The sequence below is a fragment of the Cherax quadricarinatus genome, chromosome 44, assembly GCF_038502225.1.
Source record: "Cherax quadricarinatus isolate ZL_2023a chromosome 44, ASM3850222v1, whole genome shotgun sequence".
Classification (NCBI taxonomy): domain Eukaryota; kingdom Metazoa; phylum Arthropoda; class Malacostraca; order Decapoda; family Parastacidae; genus Cherax; species Cherax quadricarinatus.
The window spans coordinates 28,009,069-28,033,006 of record NC_091335.1 but is presented as its reverse complement, the minus strand read 5'-3'; the positions used below and the strand labels follow the sequence as shown (position 1 = coordinate 28,033,006).

General features: G+C 38.7%; 1 protein-coding gene across 1 annotated transcript in view; it reads left to right on the top strand.

Moving 5' to 3' along the window:
- LOC128697396 (uncharacterized) overlaps positions 1-23,938 on the top strand; it is a 137,922-nt gene that overhangs the window by 95,878 nt on the left and 18,106 nt on the right. Inside the window, exons 2-3 of the mRNA XM_070094222.1 lie at positions 7,017-7,163; positions 10,147-10,295. Coding sequence (XP_069950323.1) covers positions 7,017-7,163; positions 10,147-10,295 — 296 coding nt within the window. The remainder of the gene's footprint in view (positions 1-7,016; positions 7,164-10,146; positions 10,296-23,938) is intronic.

The following is a 23,938-nucleotide window of genomic DNA, read 5'->3' as shown; positions in this document are numbered from 1 at the left end:
ACTACTACCACTAGTGAACATCGAAATGGTACCTCACTAGTATTCACCTCACTCTGAGCCTTTATATACCCTCTGTGTCCATGTATTGTTTGTAATGGCTTGATAAAGCTCCTGGAGAGCGAAACGTTGCCATTAGTTGCACTTGTGTCCTTTTACTTTACATTTGCAAGTCACAATCAAATCCAACCCCTCTCACTCATATTTATCCAACCTAAATTTGAAACTACCCAAAGTCCTAGCCTCAATAACCCAACTAGGCAGACTGTTCCACTCATCAACTACCCTATTTCCAAACCAATACTTTCCTAAAGGACCTGCCTAGTATGGGTAAACAGGCCTGCTGCAGTGATCCCCCTTTCTTATGTCTTTATGTTCTTATCCCTCCAAGAGAGAACCCGTTTAGATTTAGTAAGGATATAGGAAAGTATTGTGATGAATGGTTTGAAAATCCAACAAGTTGAAGATTGAGACACTTATGCAACATATGGGAATCTTCATTCTGTGAGGCGAAACGTTTCCTGAATAAAGATTCCCATATGTTGCATAAGTGTCTCAATCTTCAGGAAAGTATTGGTTTGGAAATAGTGTAGTTGATGAGTGGAACAGTCTACCTAGTTGGGTTATTAAGGGTAGCTTGAAATTTAGGTTGGATAAATACATGAGTGAGAGGGGTTGAATTTGAGTGAGACTTGCATATTTCTTGGGTGGCATTGAAAATTGGGTTGGACAAATGTTTTGTTATCGGGCTGAATTGTGAAGGACACTGCAGCAGGCCAACAGGCCTGCTGCAGTGTTCCTCCTTTCTTATGTTCTTATGAATAGAACAATATTCAAAGCAGGATGATGTAAGCTAAAACTTTGGGTAGCTCCAATAAGAGATTAGACAAATATATGAGTGAAAAAGGCAGAGTTAATTGATACCTTGGGTACTGAAGCAAATTCTTGGGTAGCTTTAGGAAAAGGTTGCAGAAATACATGGGTAATACCTAGGACCTTGGGTAGCTTTAAGAAGAGACTGGACAAATATATGAGTGGGAGGGGTTGGGTTTGATTGGTGTTAAGGGGTAAGGGAGTCATTTCTTGAGTAGCTTTAGGTAAATGTCGTTTTGATAAGGACCTGCCTCGTATGGGCCAGTAGGCCTTCTGCAGTGTTCCTACATTCTTATGTTCTTAAAAGCCTAGACTACTTATATGGAATAGGATTCCGGCAATGCCTTTCCGTTCTTAGGGGTTGGATTTGAGTGGGACTTGCACATCAGAGCTTATTTCTTGGGTAGCATTGAAAATTGGGTTGGGCAGATATTTTGTTAGTGGGATGAATTGTAAAGGACCTGCCTAGTATGGGCCAACAGGCCTACTGCAGTGTTCCTCCTTTCTTATGTTCTTATGTTTCCATTCTTATGAAAAAAAAAAAAACTTTTTCGCCAGACGTTACGAGGCTTTTTTTTTTTTTTAATAAATATCCTGAAATGTACAAAGGTATTTTTATTTTTGTGTCAAATAAAGCTACCTCACTTTGAATAAATGCGTCTCTTAAACATTTTGCACCACACGTGACAGGTCACGGTCCAATAATGAGGTAGGGTATCATAGACAGATGAGCCATGTCACATCGTGCATGAGGTGAAGTGGCCTAAATAGTATTTAAAGGCGAACTCTTGTTAAATGTAGCATACAACACATACAATTACTCCGTGTATGTACATTATTCTTAACTACAATGGAAAGTGTAACAGTTCTCTGCAGGAAAGAGGTGGACAACTTTCTCCACTCTGGTGTACCACTTGGGGAAGGTTCCTTTGGTGTCGTCCGGCTGATTAGATGGAGTCGTGAGCATCCTATAGCGGTCATCAAGGTTGCTAAACCAAATAAGCATTCAGTAAGTTTTAAGGGAGAAAAAGACATTTCTCTCCATTTAAATGGCGCCGGAGGAGCCCCAAGGGTACTTGGGGAGTGTGAAGACCCTCCAGCTTTAGTTTTCACTTATGCAGGATCCGAAACTCTCAAGACGTACATTCAACGTGATGACGCCTCGCCTGACGACTTTCTCAGAATTGCAATTTCAATCGGAGAGAAGCTCATGGAGCTACAACGGGCAGGTGTCGTGCATAATGACTTACATCTCCAAAACGTCATGATCGATCACGCACATGTGTCAAACGGCGTACCACAAGTCTCAATCATTGATTATGGGTTGGCATGTTATATGGGAAAAAATTTGAATATGAATTTAAAGTGTGATTATCCAAAGTACTACTGGATATGTCCTGAGGTCTGTCGAGGTGAGAGAAGTACTTTCCCTGGTGATATTTACAGTTACGCAATGCTTTTAAGAGATATGTTTGAGAACTGCAAAGATGGCATCCATTCAGAAATATCACGAATTGTAAATGAAGGAACAAGCGAAGAACCCATGCAGAGGCCCCCTCTACCACACATTCTAGACTCGCTGTTAGTCTTGCTTGGTAAGATGCAAGGAGCAACTAACTGCCCATCTACCAAGATACATACAACTGGCATACACCCTCATTATTATATTAATTGTGTACGACATCGTCGTCTGTTAAGGCGGCATATCACAAAACCATATTTCCTTGAATCCAGGGAAGCCGTTCTTCGTCCTCTGCTGTTTGAAGATCAAATCAAGATTAATCGTCCTCCAGTTCTACAACTACCACAGATTATATTGTACAACCCTCAGCATATCAATTTCAAGAGAGATTAATCAATAAATTCTTGACTCATGCGCCCATAATGAGAGATGTAAATGTTTTCTGCAGGAGAAAAAACCTGCCGGCGCTGTGGCGTATTGTGACAGACTCTAGTGGCGCTGTTCGTTTGGACTACGAACATCCCATAGCTAAATCAAGGTTACCAAAGAGAGACTGGAAATTAAATTTCTACATGAACATTAAAATGGTTGGTATACCATTTTGATGTTCAACATTAAAATGGTATAAAATACCGACAGGTTGTTAGGTAAGACACATATGCAACAGTTAGGTATCTTTATTTCGAAACGTTTCGCCTACACAGTCGAGTACAGAAAAGTTGATAGAAGCAGAAGATACATCGTCTTCAAGTCTCTTCTGCTTCTATCAACTTTTCTGTACTCGACTGAAGAAGCCTACTGTGTAGGCGAAACGTTTCGAAATAAAGATACCTAACTGTTGCATATGTGTCTTACATAAATTTCTATATACGTCTACAGTGCAGGAAATGTATGTAGACCTTCCTCGAGACGTTCATAGAATAGGTGTTTTATTTCAGCAATAACATCGATTGAGAATCTGAGATGTAATTGAGAAATAAATAAATATATGATCGTTACATTTTGTGTTTTTCTCCTGGATCAAAACATGGCTGACTGATATACAGCAAAACAGGAAAAGTTTATTAAACCTGGCAATTGATACCAAGCAAACACCATTAGGCACATGTGCAACACTTCGTCTACACAGTAGGCTTCTTCAGTCATGAAAAATTAGACACATGTGCAACATCTGCTTTTGTTCCTTCAAAGTGCAGGAGTGAGTCGGATTGTCTCGGGAAGGAAGAATCAACTTATATAGCGTCCGAGTTGATTAAACTCAACCTTGAAACGGTCCGGGAGCATTTACTTGGACGAATTTGACAGAGGAGACTGTTTCAGTGTTCTGAAATCTGTGTCGCTAGTACGTCTGTTTTCTGATTCTGAGTCTTAAAAATCATGCTCCAGTTTTACGATGGCCATTTGAGCATTGGACAGCACTCGTTCATACAACATTATATGTGGTGCCGAATAGCTAAAATTGGTCAATTTACAAGAACTCATTTAATATTAAATCCTTTCTAAAATTTTCTCTTATACAGTACGTTTAAAGATATATATATATAAACACTGATCTCTGGCTGAAGGAGACTCGAACCTACGAACCTTAGGACAAGGTACGCAGTGCTTTACCAATCTACCCACACTGGACAATTCCTTGCATATATATATATATATATATATATATATATATATATATATATATATATATATATATATATATATATATATATATATATATATATATATATATATTATATATATATGCAAGGATTATATATATATATATATATATATATATATATATATATATATATATATATATATATATATATATATATATTATATATATGTGCAAGGATTATATATATATATATATATATATATATATATATATATATATATATATATATATATATATATATATATATATATATATTATATATATATGCAAGGATTATATATATATATATATATATATATATATATATATATGTGCAAGGATTATATATATATATATATATATATATATATATATATATATATATATATATATATATATATATATATATATATATATATAATTTTTTCATTTATATTATTGTCAATATTGTGACAAGAGCTTCCGATATTTTAACTATCCCCCCGAGAAGCCCTCCAAAATTCCGAGGGCGAAATAACAGGTTGTTGGTATATATATTGGCGTATAAAAAATTGATGGGTAGACTTCAGGATGCATATGTTTAAAGAGGGGCAGCAGATATACCAGATCATTGTTTACTTGTTACAGTAAGAGTAAAAGGTAGATGCTACTCAAGGAGAAATATATCAGAAAGTAAGAGAGAATTGAAGGTTAATAAACTAGAGGAGGAGGCAGTTAGGTTAAGAACTAAGCAGCTTTACGTAGACAGTTGGGTTAGTGTTCATATATAGAAGGGTGGGTGCAAGAAAGAAGAGGAGTGACTGGTGGAATGATGAGGTAGAGTGGTAAGAGGGATATGAGAGGTTTCCACAAAGTAGAAGTGATAGGAGGAAGGAGCATATGGAGAAAATAAAGAGAGGTTTAGAAAGTGGTGAAGGAATGTAAAAGGAGAACAAATGAGAGCGTGGATGAGATGCAGTCAACAAATTTTAATGAGAATAAGAAAAAGTCTTGCAGCGAAATTAATAAGCTCAGAAAGCCTAGGAAAGGAATCGATTTGGCAGTTAAAAATGGGAGTTATTAGATGGAGAACTGGAGATATCAGGAAAATGGAGGGAATATTTTATGAAAATGTTAAATGTTAATAAAAATAGGGAAGATCTGATTTCGTGCACTGGGCAGGCAGGTGTAACATCTTACAGAAGAGAGAGCCACAAATGAGAGTTGGGGAGGTGCTTGAGGCTGTAGAAAGGAGAGGGGGAGCGTAAAGCAGCTTGGATTGATGAAATCAAGAAAGAAGTATTAAGTGCAGAAAGCATACATAAAGGCAAAGCGGATAAAAGATAGTGTAAGAACTATATGAGAATAAGCCTATTGAGTATACCTGGTAAGGTGTATGGTAAAGTTATTACTGAAAGAATTAAGAGCAAGACGGAGAGCAGGATAGCAGATGAACAAGACTTTTGGAAGGGAAGGTGATCTGTAGACCAAGTGTTCACAGAGAAGTATATAGGTGAACAGTATGTAGATAAGGGTAAAGAGAGTTTTCGTTGCATTTATGGATATGGAAAAGGCGTATGATAGGATGGACAGGGAAGCAATGTTGCAGATGTTGCAAGTATATAGAGTAGGCGGTGGGTTACTAAAACCAGTTAAGAGTTTTTGAAAAGAAAGTGAATGGTGAACTGAAGAGTCTATGGAGACAAAGAACGTTATCCATAGAAGCAAAGATGGGAATGTAAGAGAGTACAGCAGTACTAACGCTCTTATGTGGGTGTGAAGCGTGGGTGGTGAATATTGCAACTGCTAGGGCCTTCGAGGTAACTAGTTCCCCTCTCCTTGGGTCCGGAGAGAAGGTACAGACACCTTAGGCAACTGCCTGAGGTGTGGGAGACAGCAAATGTAGCTCCGATTTTTAAGGAAGGAGACAGACAATCTGCACTAAACTACAGATCTGTGTCGCTGACATGCTTGTAAAGTTACGGAGAAGATTATCAGGAAAAGAGTGGTGGAGTACCTAGAACCGAACGGAATAATACATGACAACGAGCACGGCTTGAGGGAAGAGAAATCCTGCATCACAAACCTATTGGAGTTCTATGACAAGGAGCAGAAGTAAGATGAGAGAGAGAGGGATTGGTACACTGCATCTTTTAGGACTGTAGGAAGGCTCTCGACACAGTTCCACACAAGAGATTAGTTGAAAAACAAGAGGAGCAGGCAAGAATAGGAGGGAAAGTATGCAACGGATCAGGGTATACCTGACAGGAAGGGATAGAGGAGATATGATAATAACATAAAATACTAAAAGAAGTTGACAGGGTGGATAGGGACAGAATGTTTTAGAGATGTCACACAGAAACAAGAAGACACAACTGGAAGTTGAAAGATCAGATGAGCCACAGAGATGTTAGGAAATATTTCTTCAGCCATATAGTTGTCAGGAAGTGGAACAATCTGGAGAGGATGTAGTGAAGGCAGGATCCATGCTTAGCTTTAAGAAGAGGTATGATAAAGCTCACGGAGTAAGGAGAAAGTGGACCTAGTAGCGACCAGTGAAGAGACGGGGCCAGGAGCTATGACTCGACCCCTGCAACCACAATTAGGTGAGTACAGTTATAGTACTGTAGAATTTTAATAAAATTTTCTATTATTATTTCATCTATAATTTCTTTGTAATTTCTACTATAATTTCTTCTCTATTTTCTATTATCATTTCAGCTATAATTTTCAACTGTAAGTTGTACTATAATTTCCTACTATGATTTCTATTATATTTTTATTTATATTTCTGCAATAATATTTTGCTATAATTTTCTACTATAATTCCAACTATAATTATTACAATTTTTGCTATAATTTTCCTATTTGAGTTCTACTTTATATTCTTCAACAGCTTCTATAATTTTCTAATATAATTTCCATTTTAATTCGATTATTTTTCACTATAATTCTCGATTGTAATTTCAACTACGACTCGATTATTTTAACTATAATTTGATAATTTATGCTATAATTGGATAGTTTCTGCTGTAACTATAATTCTCCTTGTGCCGGCCACAGACTACGAGGTGACAAGTCCCAGTACGCCACGGACGTGCAGCAGCCCGGCCGTGCCCGTGCCCGTTCCCGTGTACGTGCGTACACGGCCTTCTGCCCTGCCAGACACCTCCGCCAAGAAGTGTCGACGATCACGGACCGTCTTCACAGGTGAGATCCGATAAGATAAGGGCGTCTTGAGGCTTAGAGATGAGTTCTTGATCCAAGAAATGGGACGTATGCCCCCCGTCCTTTTCCTCCTTGATAAATTAGACACATGTGCAACTCTTGGGTATCTTTAGTGAGGAAACGTTTCGCCACACAGTGGCTTCATCAGTCCATACGAAGGAGAATCGTGAAGAACAGGAGAAGAATGAGGTAATCAGTCCCTCAACCTTGAGTCGATGTGGTCAGTCCATCAAACTTGAATAAAATACAGCATAAGTGCAGAGAAGTAGCTTATATACCGTAGGCAGGAGAGGTGCAGCAGTCGTAGGTGGTGTCACATTTGTTCAATGTGGAAGTAGGTCGTGCCCAAGGGTTAGGCAAGCGAAGAATTCCCAAGTATTAAGATCCCAAGAAGTTGCAGTGTCTGACAGGATTGTAGATGAATGGTTCAGAGAACCGACATGTTGATAAATTAGACACATGTGGAACTCTTTTGTATCTTTACTTGGGAATTCTTCGCTTGCCTAACCCTTGTGCACGACCTACTTCCACATTGAACAAATGTGACACCACCTACGACTGCTGCACCTCTCCTGCCTACGGTATATAAGCTACTTCTCTGCACTTATGCTGTATTTTATTCAAGTTTGATGGACTGACCACATCGACTTAAGGTTGAGGGACTGATTACCTCATTCTTCTCCTGTTCTTCACGATTCTCCTTTGTATGGACTGATGAAGCCACTGTGTGGCGAAACGTTTCCTCAATAAAGATACCCAAGAGTTGCACATGTGTCTAATTTATCAACGTGTCGGTTCTCTGAACCATTCATCTATTTTCCTCCTTGGATGACACTAGCAGAAACAAAGTTTTGGCTAAAATATTTATTGAGAGAACTTTTCGCCCTCTCGGGGCATTATTAAACACCAGACGCCCAGCAGTACTGAGCGTGTTATCCCTGATACAACGACATTCGTGGTCGTGGAGCTTCAGAGACTTATTTCAACCTCATATTGTTTGGTGTACCAGCCTTCACGAGCACTGACAAGTGTGAAAGTACTTGAGCTATAGATTTCCACCCCTCGTGGCTTGTCTTGCTTAGTTAAGATCGCCTGTCTGCGGTTGTTTGCATATATATATATATAGATATATATATATATATATATATATATATATATATATATATATATATATATATATATATATATATATATATGAAAGATGAGGTGACTCATAGAAATGACAAGGGGAAAAAGGTGAGTGGCGAAGTGAGGAATTTAATGAGATAAAGAACTTTATCCATGGAAGCTTTTGTATGCGTGTGAGGCATCGGTTGTGAATCTTGTAACGAGGAGAAGGCTGGAGGCAGTGGAGATGCCATGTCTGAGGGCAATGTGTGGTGTTAATATAATGCAGAGAATCCGTAGTTTGGAGATTAGGAGGTGTGGAATTGCCAAAACTATTATCCAGAGGGCTGAGGAGGGGTTATTGAGGTGGGTCGGACATGTAGAGAGGATGGAACGAAATAGAATGACTTCGAGAGTGTATAAATCTGTAGTGGAGGGAAGGCGGGGTAGGGGTCGGCCTTGGAGGGATGGGGTAAAGGAGGTGTCGTGTGCGACGGGCTCGGTCTTCCAGCAAGCAAGCATGCGTGTGTGTGTGTGTGTGTGTGTGTGTGTGTGTGTGTGTGTGGTGTGTGTGTGTGTGTGTGAGTGTGTGTAAAAATTAAGTTTCCCGTGGTCACAGTACACACTGCTCTCACCTGGGTGGTAACAAAGTTTCCTCCCACGTCATCGGTCAAGATATATTTCCTCGTATTGCTTCTACCCTGATTTCTCGTAGTTTTAATCGATGAGTTCTTATCCCCTTAAAGACATACATAAAATAAAAAAAATATTTTCTTTTGCCAAATCCAGGGTAAAAACCTCATCCAGGATTGGATGAGGTTTTAGGGATCAATATAGATGAAAGTGAAGAAATGAGTGAGATTCTGAAGACCCAGTATGACTCATCATTTAATGAGCCGTCAACCAGACAAAAAGGTCGACAATCTAAATGAACTTGTAACCAAAACTCAAAATTTGGTTAATTCAAGAATTTCTGTTATCCCCACCGAACTACTGTGTGTGTATATATATGATGAATCTCTCTCTCTCTCTCTCTCTCTCTCTCTCTCTCTCTCTCTCTCTCTCTCTCTCTCTCTCTCTCTCTCTCTCTCTCTCTCTCTCTCTCTCTCTCTCTCTCTCTCTCTCTCTCTCTCTATAGATATATATATATATATATATATATATATATATATATATATATATATATCTAGCTATCTATCTAGCTAGCTAGATTGATAGATAGTAAGAAGACGTAAGATAACGGATCTCTGCCTAATCTCGTTGACCTATCTAAACTTAGCCTACTATAACCTTTTCTAAGCTTACCTAATTTAACCTAACCTAATCAAACCTAACTTTCACTAGCTTATCTCAATCTAAGCTACCCTAACCTACTCTGTCGTACCCTAACCTCACCTCACCTAACCTCACCTAACCTCACCTCACCTAACCTCACCTAACCTCACCTAACCTCACCTAACCTCACCTAACCTCACCTAACCTAACCTAACCTCACCCAACCTAACCTAACCTAACCTAACCTAACCTAACCTAACCTAATCTCACCCAGCTAACCTAACCTAACCTAACCTCACCCAGCTAACCTAACCTAACCTAACCTAACCTAACCTAAAAATAAATTAACTGAACCTTATAATAATTTACAAATTCTGTCATCATTAATTATTGATGCTAAATCATCATTTTACAAGCAACTCTAAAAGTCATAAACAATTTTTAATGTCTTAGAATTTTTCAGTTGTTTTATTTTCCCAATCTATTTAATTTAGGTAAATTTAAAAAGTTTTCTCTCAAATATCTCTTTTTACTAGACAGTGTTTTCAGTTTTCTTGGTTCTAGTATTGTGTGGTGTCCCCAGAGCTGCAGTTGGTTGGACTAGAACGGAGGTTCGAGGCTCAGAAGTACCTCAGCACGCCAGATCGCGTTGACCTGGCTCGTTCCCTGGGCCTGACGCAACTCCAGGTCAAGACCTGGTACCAGAACCGCAGGATGAAGTGGAAAAAACAGGTCAGTGTGGGTAATTATGATCAAATATGTAACACTTAGATAATTAATTACATGTTTCGCCCACTGGGGCTTTATTTTATCCACTTTTATGGGGAAAACGACCTTTTAAAAAGTGGCTACATTGTAATGGACTGTTGTTAATGGGAATTCCAGCTCCCCTTTGGTTAATTTCCATTACCCTCACGCTTCTCATTCCTGTCTATTTATTCGTTTTTCCCTAACACCCAAATCTTCCTTATACAGTAAATATATTCAAAGAGAAGCTGTAAATTCGTTAAGAATGGACGCGAATATATAAAAAAATTCTCCATGAATCAGGAATTCCATAATCTAGGGTAGTAACTTATGAGAAAAAAGGTAGAAAATACATGAGCAAAAATCAGCGAATAATTCTTGAGATACATAATCCATATTTTCTCGTTCCCGTTGCTGCCTTTAATGTTTTCTTTGTGTGGCCGGACACATGATCGACGGATACTAGGTCGACAGACATCTGATCAGAGGACAATTAACCAAACGGATAATTAGGTTAGGGAACAAAAAGGCACAATACCGTTACTGGAACAATACACAAATAACTCGCACATAGAAGTTTACAATGACGTCTCGGTCCGTCTTGAACCAATTACGAAGTCTGTCCAAGGCAGATCGAAGCGTAGTCGTAAGCTTCTCTCTCCTATATGCGGGTTATTTGTGTATATGTTAGGTTGGGTTAGGTTAGGTTAGGTTAGGTTAGGTTAGGTTAGGTTAGGTTAGGCTAGGTTTGGTTAGGTTAGGTTAGGTTAGGTTAGGTTAGGTTAGGTTAGGTTAGGTTAGGTTAGGTTGGGTTGGGTTAGAATAGGTTGGGTTAGGTTAGTTTAGGTTGGGTTAGGTAGGGTAGGGTTGGGTTGGGTTGGGTTGGATTAAGTTAGATTAAGTTAGGTTACGTAATGTTACGTTAGGTGATGAATGCCTATTCGGCCATATATCCATTCGGTGAGATGTTCGTCGGTGAAGCGTCCTTTCGGTCAGATGTCCTTCAGTGAAATGTCCGTCGGGGAAGTGTCCGTCGCCCCAGTGTCCGGGAGCCTTTCAATAACGGTTTGATTTCTTCCCGGATGCTTTCTTTCAATTTTCTGTTTTCATTCATCATTTAGTTTAATGTCGTATTAAAAATTAAAAAGTTCTAATCTAACTTACTTTAATCTATTTTACCCACAATGTCTGTTTATGTAACAATTTTACATTAATCTGCCAATATATTATCAAAACCGTGTTTTCCTATATATTCCCATAGAGAGGAAATATATCCCCGAGGAGAAGTCAAAATATTCCTTGAAAAGTCAGTATATCCCAGACAGAAGTCAATATATTCACAACAGATACGTCTATATATTTCCCTCAGAGAATTCAGTATATTCCCACAGAGAAGTCAATATATTCTCCACAGATTAATCCATATTTCCCCTATAGATAAATCCATATACTCCCCTCATATAATTCCATACATACCCATATATAAATTCATACTTTCCTCTCAGATAAATCCCTAAATTCTCCCCTATATATTCCTTTCATATATATATATATATATATATATATATATATATATATATATATATATATATATATATATATATATATATATATATATATATATATATATATGTCGTGCCGAATATGTAAAACTGGTCAATTAGCAAGAACTCATTTAAAATTAAGTCCTTTCTGAAATTTTCTTTTATATGTTTAAAGATATATTTTTTTCATTAATGTTAATGTAAAAATTTTTAATTTATCACCAAAAGAATCTTAGAAAACCTACCTAACCTTATTATAACAAGAACAATTTATTTTAGCCTAACCCAACTAAATATATTTTAGATTTGTTTACAATAATTTAATACTAAACAAGCACAGTGAAATATATTTTTTTCGTTAGGTTCAGAAGGATTTTGGCGAAATTATTGCATACACAAATTTTCACTTGTCCTGTATGGCAAGATGAGCGTTGCTATTTAAGCCAAGATCCCAAGTTCTGCCTATTCGGCACGACATATATATATATATATATATATATATATATATATATATGTATATGTATATATGTATATATATATATATATATATATAAGTAGTGAAGAAAGCGGCTGAGCGGTGTATCCGGTTTTTAGGCATGCGGCTGAGCGGTGTATCCGGTTTTAGGGGTGCGGCTGAGCGGTGTATCCGGTCTAGGACCAGCAGCTGGAGGGTCACCTTTTTCACACCTAGGTGTTACTTCCGGTTTTGACCATGACCTCGCCCTCGAGACTACCTCACCCTTGACCCCCCAACCAATACCCCCACCCACCACGACCCCCCGCCTCGCGACCCCACCATCGCGCCGCGCGCCCGCGCGCCCGCCCGCGCGCCCGCCCGCCGCCCCGCGCGCCCGCCCGCGCGCCCGCCCGCCCGCGCGCCCTTCGCGCGCCCCGCCCGCCCGCGCGCCCCGCCCGCGCCCCTTCGCGCCTTCTGCTGCGCCTTCTGCAGCGTCGTCCGGATCGCCCCCGCGCCTCGAATTTTTTTCCGATTTTTTTCGAATTTTTTTTTGAATTTCATTTTCTTGTGCTCTCCATCTCCTTGGATCAAGGTTTTTTGGATTGCCCCTCCTTCCACCCCCCATCCCCAAAAAATTTCTCAATATTACCAAGTTTTTGCATTCCCCCCTATGGGGGTTTCTCCATCTCCTCGGATCAAATTTTTTGAGGTTCCCCCTCTCACTTTCACCCCCATCCCAAAATTTCTCAATATTACCAAGTTTTTGGATCCCCCCTATGGGTTTTTCGAAATTCTCCATCTCCTCAGATCAAATTTTTAAGGTTCCCCCTCCCACTTTCACCCCCCAATCCCAAAAATTTCTCGATAATACAAGTTTTGGATTCCCCCCTATGGGGGTTTTGAATTTCTTATGATCACCTTGGATCAAATTTTTGGATTACCCCTCCCACTTTCACCCACCCCCCACCTCAAATTTTTTTCTCGATAATACAAGTTTTGGATTCCCCCCTATGGGGTTTTCGAAATTCTCCAATTCCTCGGATCAAGTTTTTTGGGTACCCCTCCTTTCACCCCCCATCCCCAAATTTTCTCGATAATACAAGTTTTGGATACTCCCCCCTATGAGGTTCTCAATATCAAAGTCTCCACTTCCTCGGATCCCCCTCCCACTTTCACTCCCACCTCAAATTTCTCGACAATACCAAGACTCCATCTCCTCGGATCGAGTTTTTTGGATCCTCCCTATGGGTTTTCGAAATTCTCCATCTCCTTGGATCAAATTTTTGGATTACCCCTCACACTTTCACTCCCACCCCAAAATTTCTCGATAATACAAGTTTTTGGATTCCCCCCCTATGGGGTTTTCGAAATTCTCCATCTCCTTGGATCAAGGTTTTTGGAATCCCCCCTCTGGGGGTAAGCATTCAAATGAACTCCTCCTATGGGGGCATGCTTACTACAGGTCTAAACATCTTCCCCTTATTATTTTAAAATGAACTAAAAGTTTCCTCTCATTAAGTCAAATGAACTAAAAGTTTCCTCTCATTAAGTTAAAATGAACTAAAAAAAGCGTTTACTCGGCGGTCAGTGACGTCACGCGCACACAGGTTGAATCAGGTCGGTCCTTTTAGTTCATTCAAGATAATAAGGGAACATAGTAGTGACGTCACGTGATGACCGCGCACACAGGTTGAATCTTGTCTACCCTTTTACCCACCCTCCCAAACCCTCACACTCCAACCATCACCTCACAATTTTCACTCATAACCCCCAATTTTTCTCGTTTTAACCCTTTTAGTTCATTAAAGTTAATAAGGGACACATGCATCAGAAAGTCACCACATCGCTTACATCCACTTTCGTTAAATTCACTACTCACAATTTTACATATTACGAAGTTAAATACGCACTTTTACTTTTGAACATCTTCAAAACACTCTCATAAATCATTTGAATACTCACAAAAAATACCTTTATACATTTCCAAACAACACTGAATTACTCCAAAAACATCATTCGAACACCCCCAAATCACCTCTGAATACTCCCAGAACACCTTCATAAGTACTCTTGCACATCATTTGAACACCTTCATAAGTACTCTCATAATCATTTGTACACCTTCAAAACACCTTTGAATACTCACATAAACACCCTTGAACACCTTCAAAACACCTTCAAAGCACTCTCATAATCATTTGAACACCTTCAAAACACCCTTGAACACCTTCAAAACACCCTTGAACACTCTCAAAAACAACATTTGAACACACTCAAAACACCTTTGAACACCTTTGAACATTTCCAAACAACACTGAAACACTTCCAAAAAACACAATTTGAGTACTCCCAATTACACCACTGATTACTACTAAAACACCGCTGAATTCAATCAAAACACCCTTCAACACCTTCAAACACCCTTGAACACCTTCAAAACACTCTTGAACACCTTCAAAAACACCTTTGAACATTTCCAAAACACTATTTGAGTACTCCCAATTACACCACTGAATACTACTAAAACACCGATGAATTCAATCAAAACACCCTTCAACACCTTCAAAACACCTTTGAACACCTTTGAATACTCACATAAACACCCTTGAACACCTTCAAAACACCTTTGAATAACCTCAAAACACCTTTGAACACCTTCAAAACACCCTTGAACACCTTCAAAACACCTTTGAATAACCTCAAAACACCTTTGAACACCTTCAAAACACCCTTGAACACCTTCAAAAACAACATTTGAACACACTCAAAACACCTTTGAACATTTCCAAAACACTATTTGAGTACTCCCAAATAAGATTTGACATCTCTAATTTATCTGCACTTTCATTAAATTACAACTCATCCCTCAGTCTCCAGACTAGGCATTTTCTCGTTTTTTACCCTTTTAGTTCATTAAAGTTATTAAGGGGACACAATACATCAGAAAAAAGTCACAAAAACTAACTCAAACACTTTACTTTGAACACCCCCAAAAACACTCTCATAATCATTTGAATACTCACATAAACACCCTTGAACACCTTCAAACACCTTTGAATATCGTTTTTAAACTAATTTCATCACAACCCACTTATATCATCTTTTTCGGTAACTCTAATTCGACAACAACACCCACAACACCCACATCCCACAACACCCATGAACATTTCCAAAACACTATTTGAGTACTCCCAATTACACCACTGATTACTACTAAAACACCGCTGAATTCAATCAAAACGCCCTTCAACACCTTCAAACTCCCTTGAACACCTTCAAAACACTCTTGAACACTTTCAAAAACACCTTTGAACATTTCCAATCAACACTGAAACACTTCCAAAAAACACAATTTGAGTACTCCCAATTACACCACTGAATACTACTAAAACACCGCTGAATTCAATCAAAACACCCTTCAACACCTTCAAAACACCTTTGAACACCTTCAAAACACCTTTGACACCTTCAAAACACTCTTGAACACCTTCAGAAAACACCTTCGAACATTTCCAATCAACACTGAAACACTTCCATACCCAACTATTGCGACATGTTTTCAACACCCCCTCCATTCTTTTTCCAATATATCATAACTTTTCAATTCTATAATTTCTTTTTAAAATATTCACACATTACCTTTATATTCAGTAAAATCTCTCCATATTTCTAATTACAACCCTCCCCATACCCCTCTCCATCTCACCCGCATTCTTCACATCCACTCACCCATCTCCCAACATACCTCTTCTGAACACACACACAAAAAAATCACATTTCACATCCACAAATGCATCTCAAATCCACTAAAATCACTGTAACCAAGATATTCACACACACACACCTTACCTAACCTAACCTAACCTAACCTAACCTAACCTAGCCTAACCTAACCTAACCTAACCTAACCTAACCTAACCTAACCTCTCCTAACCTAACCTAACCTAACCTAACCGAACCTACCCTAACCTAATTTAACCTAACCTAACCTTACCGAACCTACCCTAACCTAACTTAACCTAACCTAACCTATCCTAACCTTACCGAACCTACCCTAACCTAACCTTACCTAACATAACCTACCCTAACCTAACCTAACTTTACCTAACCTAACCTAACCAAACCTACCCTAACCTAACTTAACCTATCCTAACCTTACCTAACTTATCCTAACCTAACCTAACTCCCCATACCCCTCTCCATCTCACCCGCATTTCTTCACATCCACTCACCCATCTCCCAACATACCTCTTCTGAACACACACACAAAAAAATCACATTTCACATCCACAAATGCATCTCAAATCCACTAAAATCACTGTAACCAAGATATTCACACACACACACCTTACCTAACCTAACCTTACCTAACCTAACCTACCCTAACCTAACTTAACCTAACATAACCTAACCTAACCTTACCTAACCTAACCTAACCTTACCTAACCTAACCTTACCTAACCTACCCTAACCTAACCTTACCTAACCTAACCTAGCCTAACCTAACCTATCTTAACCTTACCTAACCTAACCTTACCTAACATAACCTAACTTAACCTAACCGAACCTAACCTAACCTTACCTAACTTATCCTAACCTAACCTACCCTAACCTAACCTACCCTAACCTGTCCTAACCTAACCTAACCTAACCTAACCTAACCTAACCGAACCTACCCTAACCTAATTTAACCTAACCTAACCTTACCGAACCTACGCTAACCTAACTTAACCTAACCTAACCTATCCTAACCTTACCGAACCTACCCTAACCTAACCTTACCTAACATAACCTAGCCTAACCTAACCTAACTTTACCTAACCTAACCTAACCTAACCAAACCTACCCTAACCTAACTTAACCTATCCTAACCTTACCTAACTTATCCTAACCTAACCTAACCTAACCTTACCTAACATAATCTAACCTATCTTATCCTAATCCAACCTAACCTAACCTTACCTAACCTATCTTATCCTAATCTAACCTTGCCTAACCATTACCTAACCTAACCTAACCTATCTTATCCTAATCCAACCTAACCTAGCCGAACCTATCCTAAAATATATTGGAACACCCCCAAAACACTATTTGAGTACTCCAGAATTACTTTGAACGACTCCATTTTGGATATATCCAAATTAGTTTTGAAAACTTTATCGTAAAATCGAACATTATTTTCTTGTTGGTAAAACACACTCAATGGTAGAAATATTTACTCGATTTCCGAATAGAAGCACTGTCCTCGCTCTGAGAGACTCATTGTGGGTCACCCCAACACATGGTGTAATGCGCTTCACACCCAAGGTAGAACATAACACCTGCGTCAACTCAGGACAGACAGGCGCCATGTAATGCGGGTAACATCCAAGGTAGAAAATCATCTCTTTCCAGACCAACTGTCTATCCTAACCTAACCTAACCTAACCTAACCTAATTCCTAACCTAACCTAACCTCACCTAACCGAACCTAACCTAACTCCATCAATCACCTCTATCCTAACCTAACCTAACCTAACCTAACCCAACCTAACTCCATCAAACACCTCTAACCTAACCTAACCTAACCTATCCTAACCTAACCTAACTCCATCAAACACCTCGAATACTACCTAACTTAACCTAACCTAACCTTACCTAACCTACCGAACCTAACCTAACCTAACCTAACCTATCCTAACCCGTCCCAACCTAACCTAACCTAACCTAACCTAACCTAACCTAACCTAACCTAACTTATCCTAACCTAACCTATCCTAACCTAACCTAAACACTGACTAACTTTGAACCAACTCTGAACACCACTGATCTTCTTCAAAAAAATGCTCTGCACATCATTTGAACACCTTCAAAAAAAACACCATCAAACACCTCCGAATACTCCCAAAAAAAACACTACTGATTACTACCAAATCACCACTGAATACTACCAATCACCGTCAAAATCACCAGAAACTAAGTTTAACATCACCATCTAACATCCTTTTTATAGAAATCCCCTCAAATCACTATAACCAAGAACTCCCTCCCCATTTGGCGCATAAAAAAAAAAAAGCATGAACACAAACCTAATACGCAAACACTTAGTACATGATCACCATCAACTGAAAACATATCTTATACACACACATAATATAAGACAATCACCAACTACAATCACCCATGTTCACTTACCTCAAAATCACTAATATCACAGAAAACAATAATTTTTATAAACATTTCACACACACACACACACAAAAAAAAAAAATCATATTTGACAATATCTAAGCGCACTCACCTCACTACCACCAACACACGATGTCTCACCTCACAGGACCGACGAGGTCACCTCCAGTGACGTCACACTCCCATTGTGTTACTTGGTGGTTGGTAACATCACACCTAACCCCCTTGTTTCAACCTGTTGTACCCTACATTATCTAAGAACACTATATCCAAGACGATTACCAGATTTTATGATCCCCAACACCAAGATCACAGAAAACACACATTTTTATAATTATTCACACAAAAATCACGATCACCAATTCCATATCATGTTTACCGTCATCTATCAACACTAATCACCAAGATCACCAAAAAATCTAAGATCATGCATCTCAAAACTACTATGATCACTGAAAACACTTATTTTTTTAAACATTCGCACAAAAAATAAGACATACACAAAAATACCACAACACTTCCACCAACATCTATAACATAACATGAGCACTATAACATATCACTATCACAAAAAAAATAATACACAAACACCCACATATTATACATTTCAATTGGAAATTTAAGACATGAGACATACACACCAAATCTAAGACATTCACCTCCAACTAAGACATACACATCACCCTTAAAACTTCCTTCCTTATTCATTCCGCATATCTCCTAGAGCTGTTTTAACCCCGACGGATCCACCACGACGTAGGAGCCAGAGTGTAGTAGGTGGTGTTGGAGTGGTGATGGTTCCTCTGGCTCCTACGTCGTGGTGGATCCGTCGGGGTTAAAACAGCTCTAGGAGATATGCGGAATGAATAAGGAAGGAAGTTTTAAGGGTGATGTGTATGTCTTAGTTGGAGGTGAATGTCTTAGATTTGGTGTGTATGTCTCATGTCTTAAATTTCCAATTGAAATGTATAATATGTGGGTGTTTGTGTATTATTTTTTTTGTGATAGTGATATGTTATAGTGCTCATGTTATGTTATAGATGTTGGTGGAAGTGTTGTGGTATTTTTGTGTATGTCTTATTTTTTGTGCGAATGTTTAAAAAAATAAGTGTTTTCAGTGATCATAGTAGTTTTGAGATGCATGATCTTAGATTTTTTGGTGATCTTGGTGATTAGTGTTGATAGATGACGGTAAACATGATATGGAATTGGTGATCGTGATTTTTGTGTGAATAATTATAAAAATGTGTGTTTTCTGTGATCTTGGTGTTGGGGATCATAAAATCTGGTAATCGTCTTGGATATAGTGTTCTTAGATAATGTAGGGTACAACAGGTTGAAACAAGGGGGTTAGGTGTGATGTTACCAACCACCAAGTAACACAATGGGAGTGTGACGTCACTGGAGGTGACCTCGTCGGTCCTGTGAGGTGAGACATCGTGTGTTGGTGGTAGTGAGGTGAGTGCGCTTAGATATTGTCAAATATGATTTTTTTTTTTGTGTGTGTGTGTGTGTGAAATGTTTATAAAAATTATTGTTTTCTGTGATATTAGTGATTTTGAGGTAAGTGAACATGGGTGATTGTAGTTGGTGATTGTCTTATATTATGTGTGTGTATAAGATATGTTTTCAGTTGATGGTGATCATGTACTAAGTGTTTGCGTATTAGGTTTGTGTTCATGCTTTTTTTTTTTTATGCGCCAAATGGGGAGGGAGTTCTTGGTTATAGTGATTTGAGGGGATTTCTATAAAAAGGATGTTAGATGGTGATGTTAAACTTAGTTTCTGGTGATTTTGACGGTGATTGGTAGTATTCAGTGGTGATTTGGTAGTAATCAGTAGTGTTTTTTTTGGGAGTATTCGGAGGTGTTTGATGGTGTTTTTTTTGAAGGTGTTCAAATGATGTGCAGAGCATTTTTTTGAAGAAGATCAGTGGTGTTCAGAGTTGGTTCAAAGTTAGTCAGTGTTTAGGTTAGGTTAGGATAGGTTAGGTTAGGATAAGTTAGGTTAGGTTAGGTTAGGTTAGGTTAGGTTAGGTTAGGTTAGGTTGGGACGGGTTAGGATAGGTTAGGTTAGGTTAGGTTAGGTTCGGTAGGTTAGGTAAGGTTAGGTTAGGTTAAGTTAGGTAGTATTCGAGGTGTTTGATGGAGTTAGGTTAGGTTAGGATAGGTTAGGTTAGGTTAGGTTAGAGGTGTTTGATGGAGTTAGGTTGGGTTAGGTTAGGTTAGGTTAGGTTAGGATAGAGGTGATTGATGGAGTTAGGTTAGGTTCGGTTAGGTGAGGTTAGGTTAGGTTAGGAATTAGGTTAGGTTAGGTTAGGTTAGGTTAGGATAGACAGTTGGTCTGGAAAGAGATGATTTTCTACCTTGGATGTTACCCGCATTACATGGCGCCTGTCTGTCCTGAGTTGACGCAGGTGTTATGTTCTACCTTGGGTGTGAAGCGCATTACACCATGTGTTGGGGTGACCCACAATGAGTCTCTCAGAGCGAGGACAGTGCTTCTATTCGGAAATCGAGTAAATATTTCTACCATTGAGTGTGTTTTACCAACAAGAAAATAATGTTCGATTTTACGATAAAGTTTTCAAAACTAATTTGGATATATCCAAAATGGAGTCGTTCAAAGTAATTCTGGAGTACTCAAATAGTGTTTTGGGGGTGTTCCAATATATTTTAGGATAGGTTCGGCTAGGTTAGGTTGGATTAGGATAAGATAGGTTAGGTTAGGTTAGGTAATGGTTAGGCAAGGTTAGATTAGGATAAGATAGGTTAGGTAAGGTTAGGTTAGGTTGGATTAGGATAAGATAGGTTAGATTATGTTAGGTAAGGTTAGGTTAGGTTAGGTTAGGATAAGTTAGGTAAGGTTAGGATAGGTTAAGTTAGGTTAGGGTAGGTTTGGTTAGGTTAGGTTAGGTTAGGTAAAGTTAGGTTAGGTTAGGCTAGGTTATGTTAGGTAAGGTTAGGTTAGGGTAGGTTCGGTAAGGTTAGGATAGGTTAGGTTAGGTTAAGTTAGGTTAGCGTAGGTTCGGTAAGGTTAGGTTAGGTTAAATTAGGTTAGGGTAGGTTCGGTTAGGTTAGGTTAGGTTAGGTTAGGTTAGGTTAGGACAGGTTAGGGTAGGTTAGGTTAGGGTAGGTTAGGTTAGGATAAGTTAGGTAAGGTTAGGTTAGGTTCGGTTAGGTTAAGTTAGGTTATGTTAGGTAAGGTTAGGTTAGGTAAGGTTAAGATAGGTTAGGTTAGGCTAGGTTAGGTTAGGTAAGGTTAGGTTAGGGTAGGTTAGGTAAGGTTAGGTTAGGTAAGGTTAGGTTAGGTTAGGTAAGGTTAGGTTAGGTTATGTTAGGTTAAGTTAGGTTAGGGTAGGTTAGGTTAGGTAAGGTTAGGTTAGGTAAGGTGTGTGTGTGTGAATATCTTGGTTACAGTGATTTTAGTGGATTTGAGATGCATTTGTGGATGTGAAATGTGATTTTTTTGTGTGTGTGTTCAGAAGAGGTATGTTGGGAGATGGGTGAGTGGATGTGAAGAAATGCGGGTGAGATGGAGAGGGGTATGGGGAGTTAGGTTAGGTTAGGATAAGTTAGGTAAGGTTAGGATAGGTTAAGTTAGGTTAGGGTAGGTTTGGTTAGGTTAGGTTAGGTAAAGTTAGGTTAGGTTAGGGTAGGTTATGTTAGGTAAGGTTAGGTTAGGGTAGGTTCGGTAAGGTTAGGATAGGTTAGGTTAGGTTAAGTTAGGTTAGGGTAGGTTCGGTAAGGTTAGGTTAGGTTAAATTAGGTTAGGGTAGGTTCGGTTAGGTTAGGTTAGGTTAGGTTAGGACAGGTTAGGTTAGGTTAGGTTAGGTTAGGTTAGGTTAGGTTAGGCTAGGTTAGGTTAGGTTAGGTTAGGTTAGGTTAGGTAAGGTGTGTGTGTGTGAATATCTTGGTTACAGTGATTTTAGTGGATTTGAGATGCATTTGTGGATGTGAAATGTGATTTTTTTGTGTGTGTGTTCAGAAGAGGTATGTTGGGAGATGGGTGAGTGGATGTGAAGAATGCGGGTGAGATGGAGAGGGGTATGGGGAGGGTTGTAATTAGAAATATGGAGAGATTTTACTGAATATAAAGGTAATGTGTGAATATTTTAAAAAGAAATTATAGAATTGAAAAGTTATGATATATTGGAAAAAGAATGGAGGGGGTGTTGAAAACATGTCGCAATAGTTGGGTATGGAAGTGTTTCAGTGTTGATTGGAAATGTTCGAAGGTGTTTTCTGAAGGTGTTCAAGAGTGTTTTGAAGGTGTCAAAGGTGTTTTGAAGGTGTTCAAAGGTGTTTTGAAGGTGTTGAAGGGTGTTTTGATTGAATTCAGCGGTGTTTTAGTAGTATTCAGTGGTGTAATTGGGAGTACTCAAATTGTGTTTTTTGGAAGTGTTTCAGTGTTGATTGGAAATGTTCAAAGGTGTTTTTGAAAGTGTTCAAGAGTGTTTTGAAGGTGTTCAAGGGAGTTTGAAGGTGTTGAAGGGCGTTTTGATTGAATTCAGCGGTGTTTTAGTAGTAATCAGTGGTGTAATTGGGAGTACTCAAATAGTGTTTTGGAAATGTTCATGGGTGTTGTGGGATGTGGGTGTTGTGGGTGTTGTTGTCGAATTAGAGTTACCGAAAAAGATGATATAAGTGGGTTGTGATGAAATTAGTTTAAAAACGATATTCAAAGGTGTTTGAAGGTGTTCAAGGGTGTTTATGTGAGTATTCAAATGATTATGAGAGTGTTTTTGGGGGTGTTCAAAGTAAAGTGTTTGAGTTAGTTTTTGTGACTTTTTTCTGATGTATTGTGTCCCCTTAATAACTTTAATGAACTAAAAGGGTAAAAAACGAGAAAATGCCTAGTCTGGAGACTGAGGGATGAGTTGTAATTTAATGAAAGTGCAGATAAATTAGAGATGTCAAATCTTATTTGGGAGTACTCAAATAGTGTTTTGGAAATGTTCAAAGGTGTTTTGAGTGTGTTCAAATGTTGTTTTTGAAGGTGTTCAAGGGTGTTTTGAAGGTGTTCAAAGGTGTTTTGAGGTTATTCAAAGGTGTTTTGAAGGTGTTCAAGGGTGTTTTGAAGGTGTTCAAAGGTGTTTTGAGGTTATTCAAAGGTGTTTTGAAGGTGTTCAAGGGTGTTTATGTGAGTATTCAAAGGTGTTCAAAGGTGTTTTGAAGGTGTTGAAGGGTGTTTTGATTGAATTCATCGGTGTTTTAGTAGTATTCAGTGGTGTAATTGGGAGTACTCAAATAGTGTTTTGGAAATGTTCAAAGGTGTTTTTGAAGGTGTTCAAGAGTGTTTTGAAGGTGTTCAAGGGTGTTTGAAGGTGTTGAAGGGTGTTTTGATTGAATTCAGCGGTGTTTTAGTAGTAATCAGTGGTGTAATTGGGAGTACTCAAATTGTGTTTTTTGGAAGTGTTTCAGTGTTGTTTGGAAATGTTCAAAGGTGTTCAAAGGTGT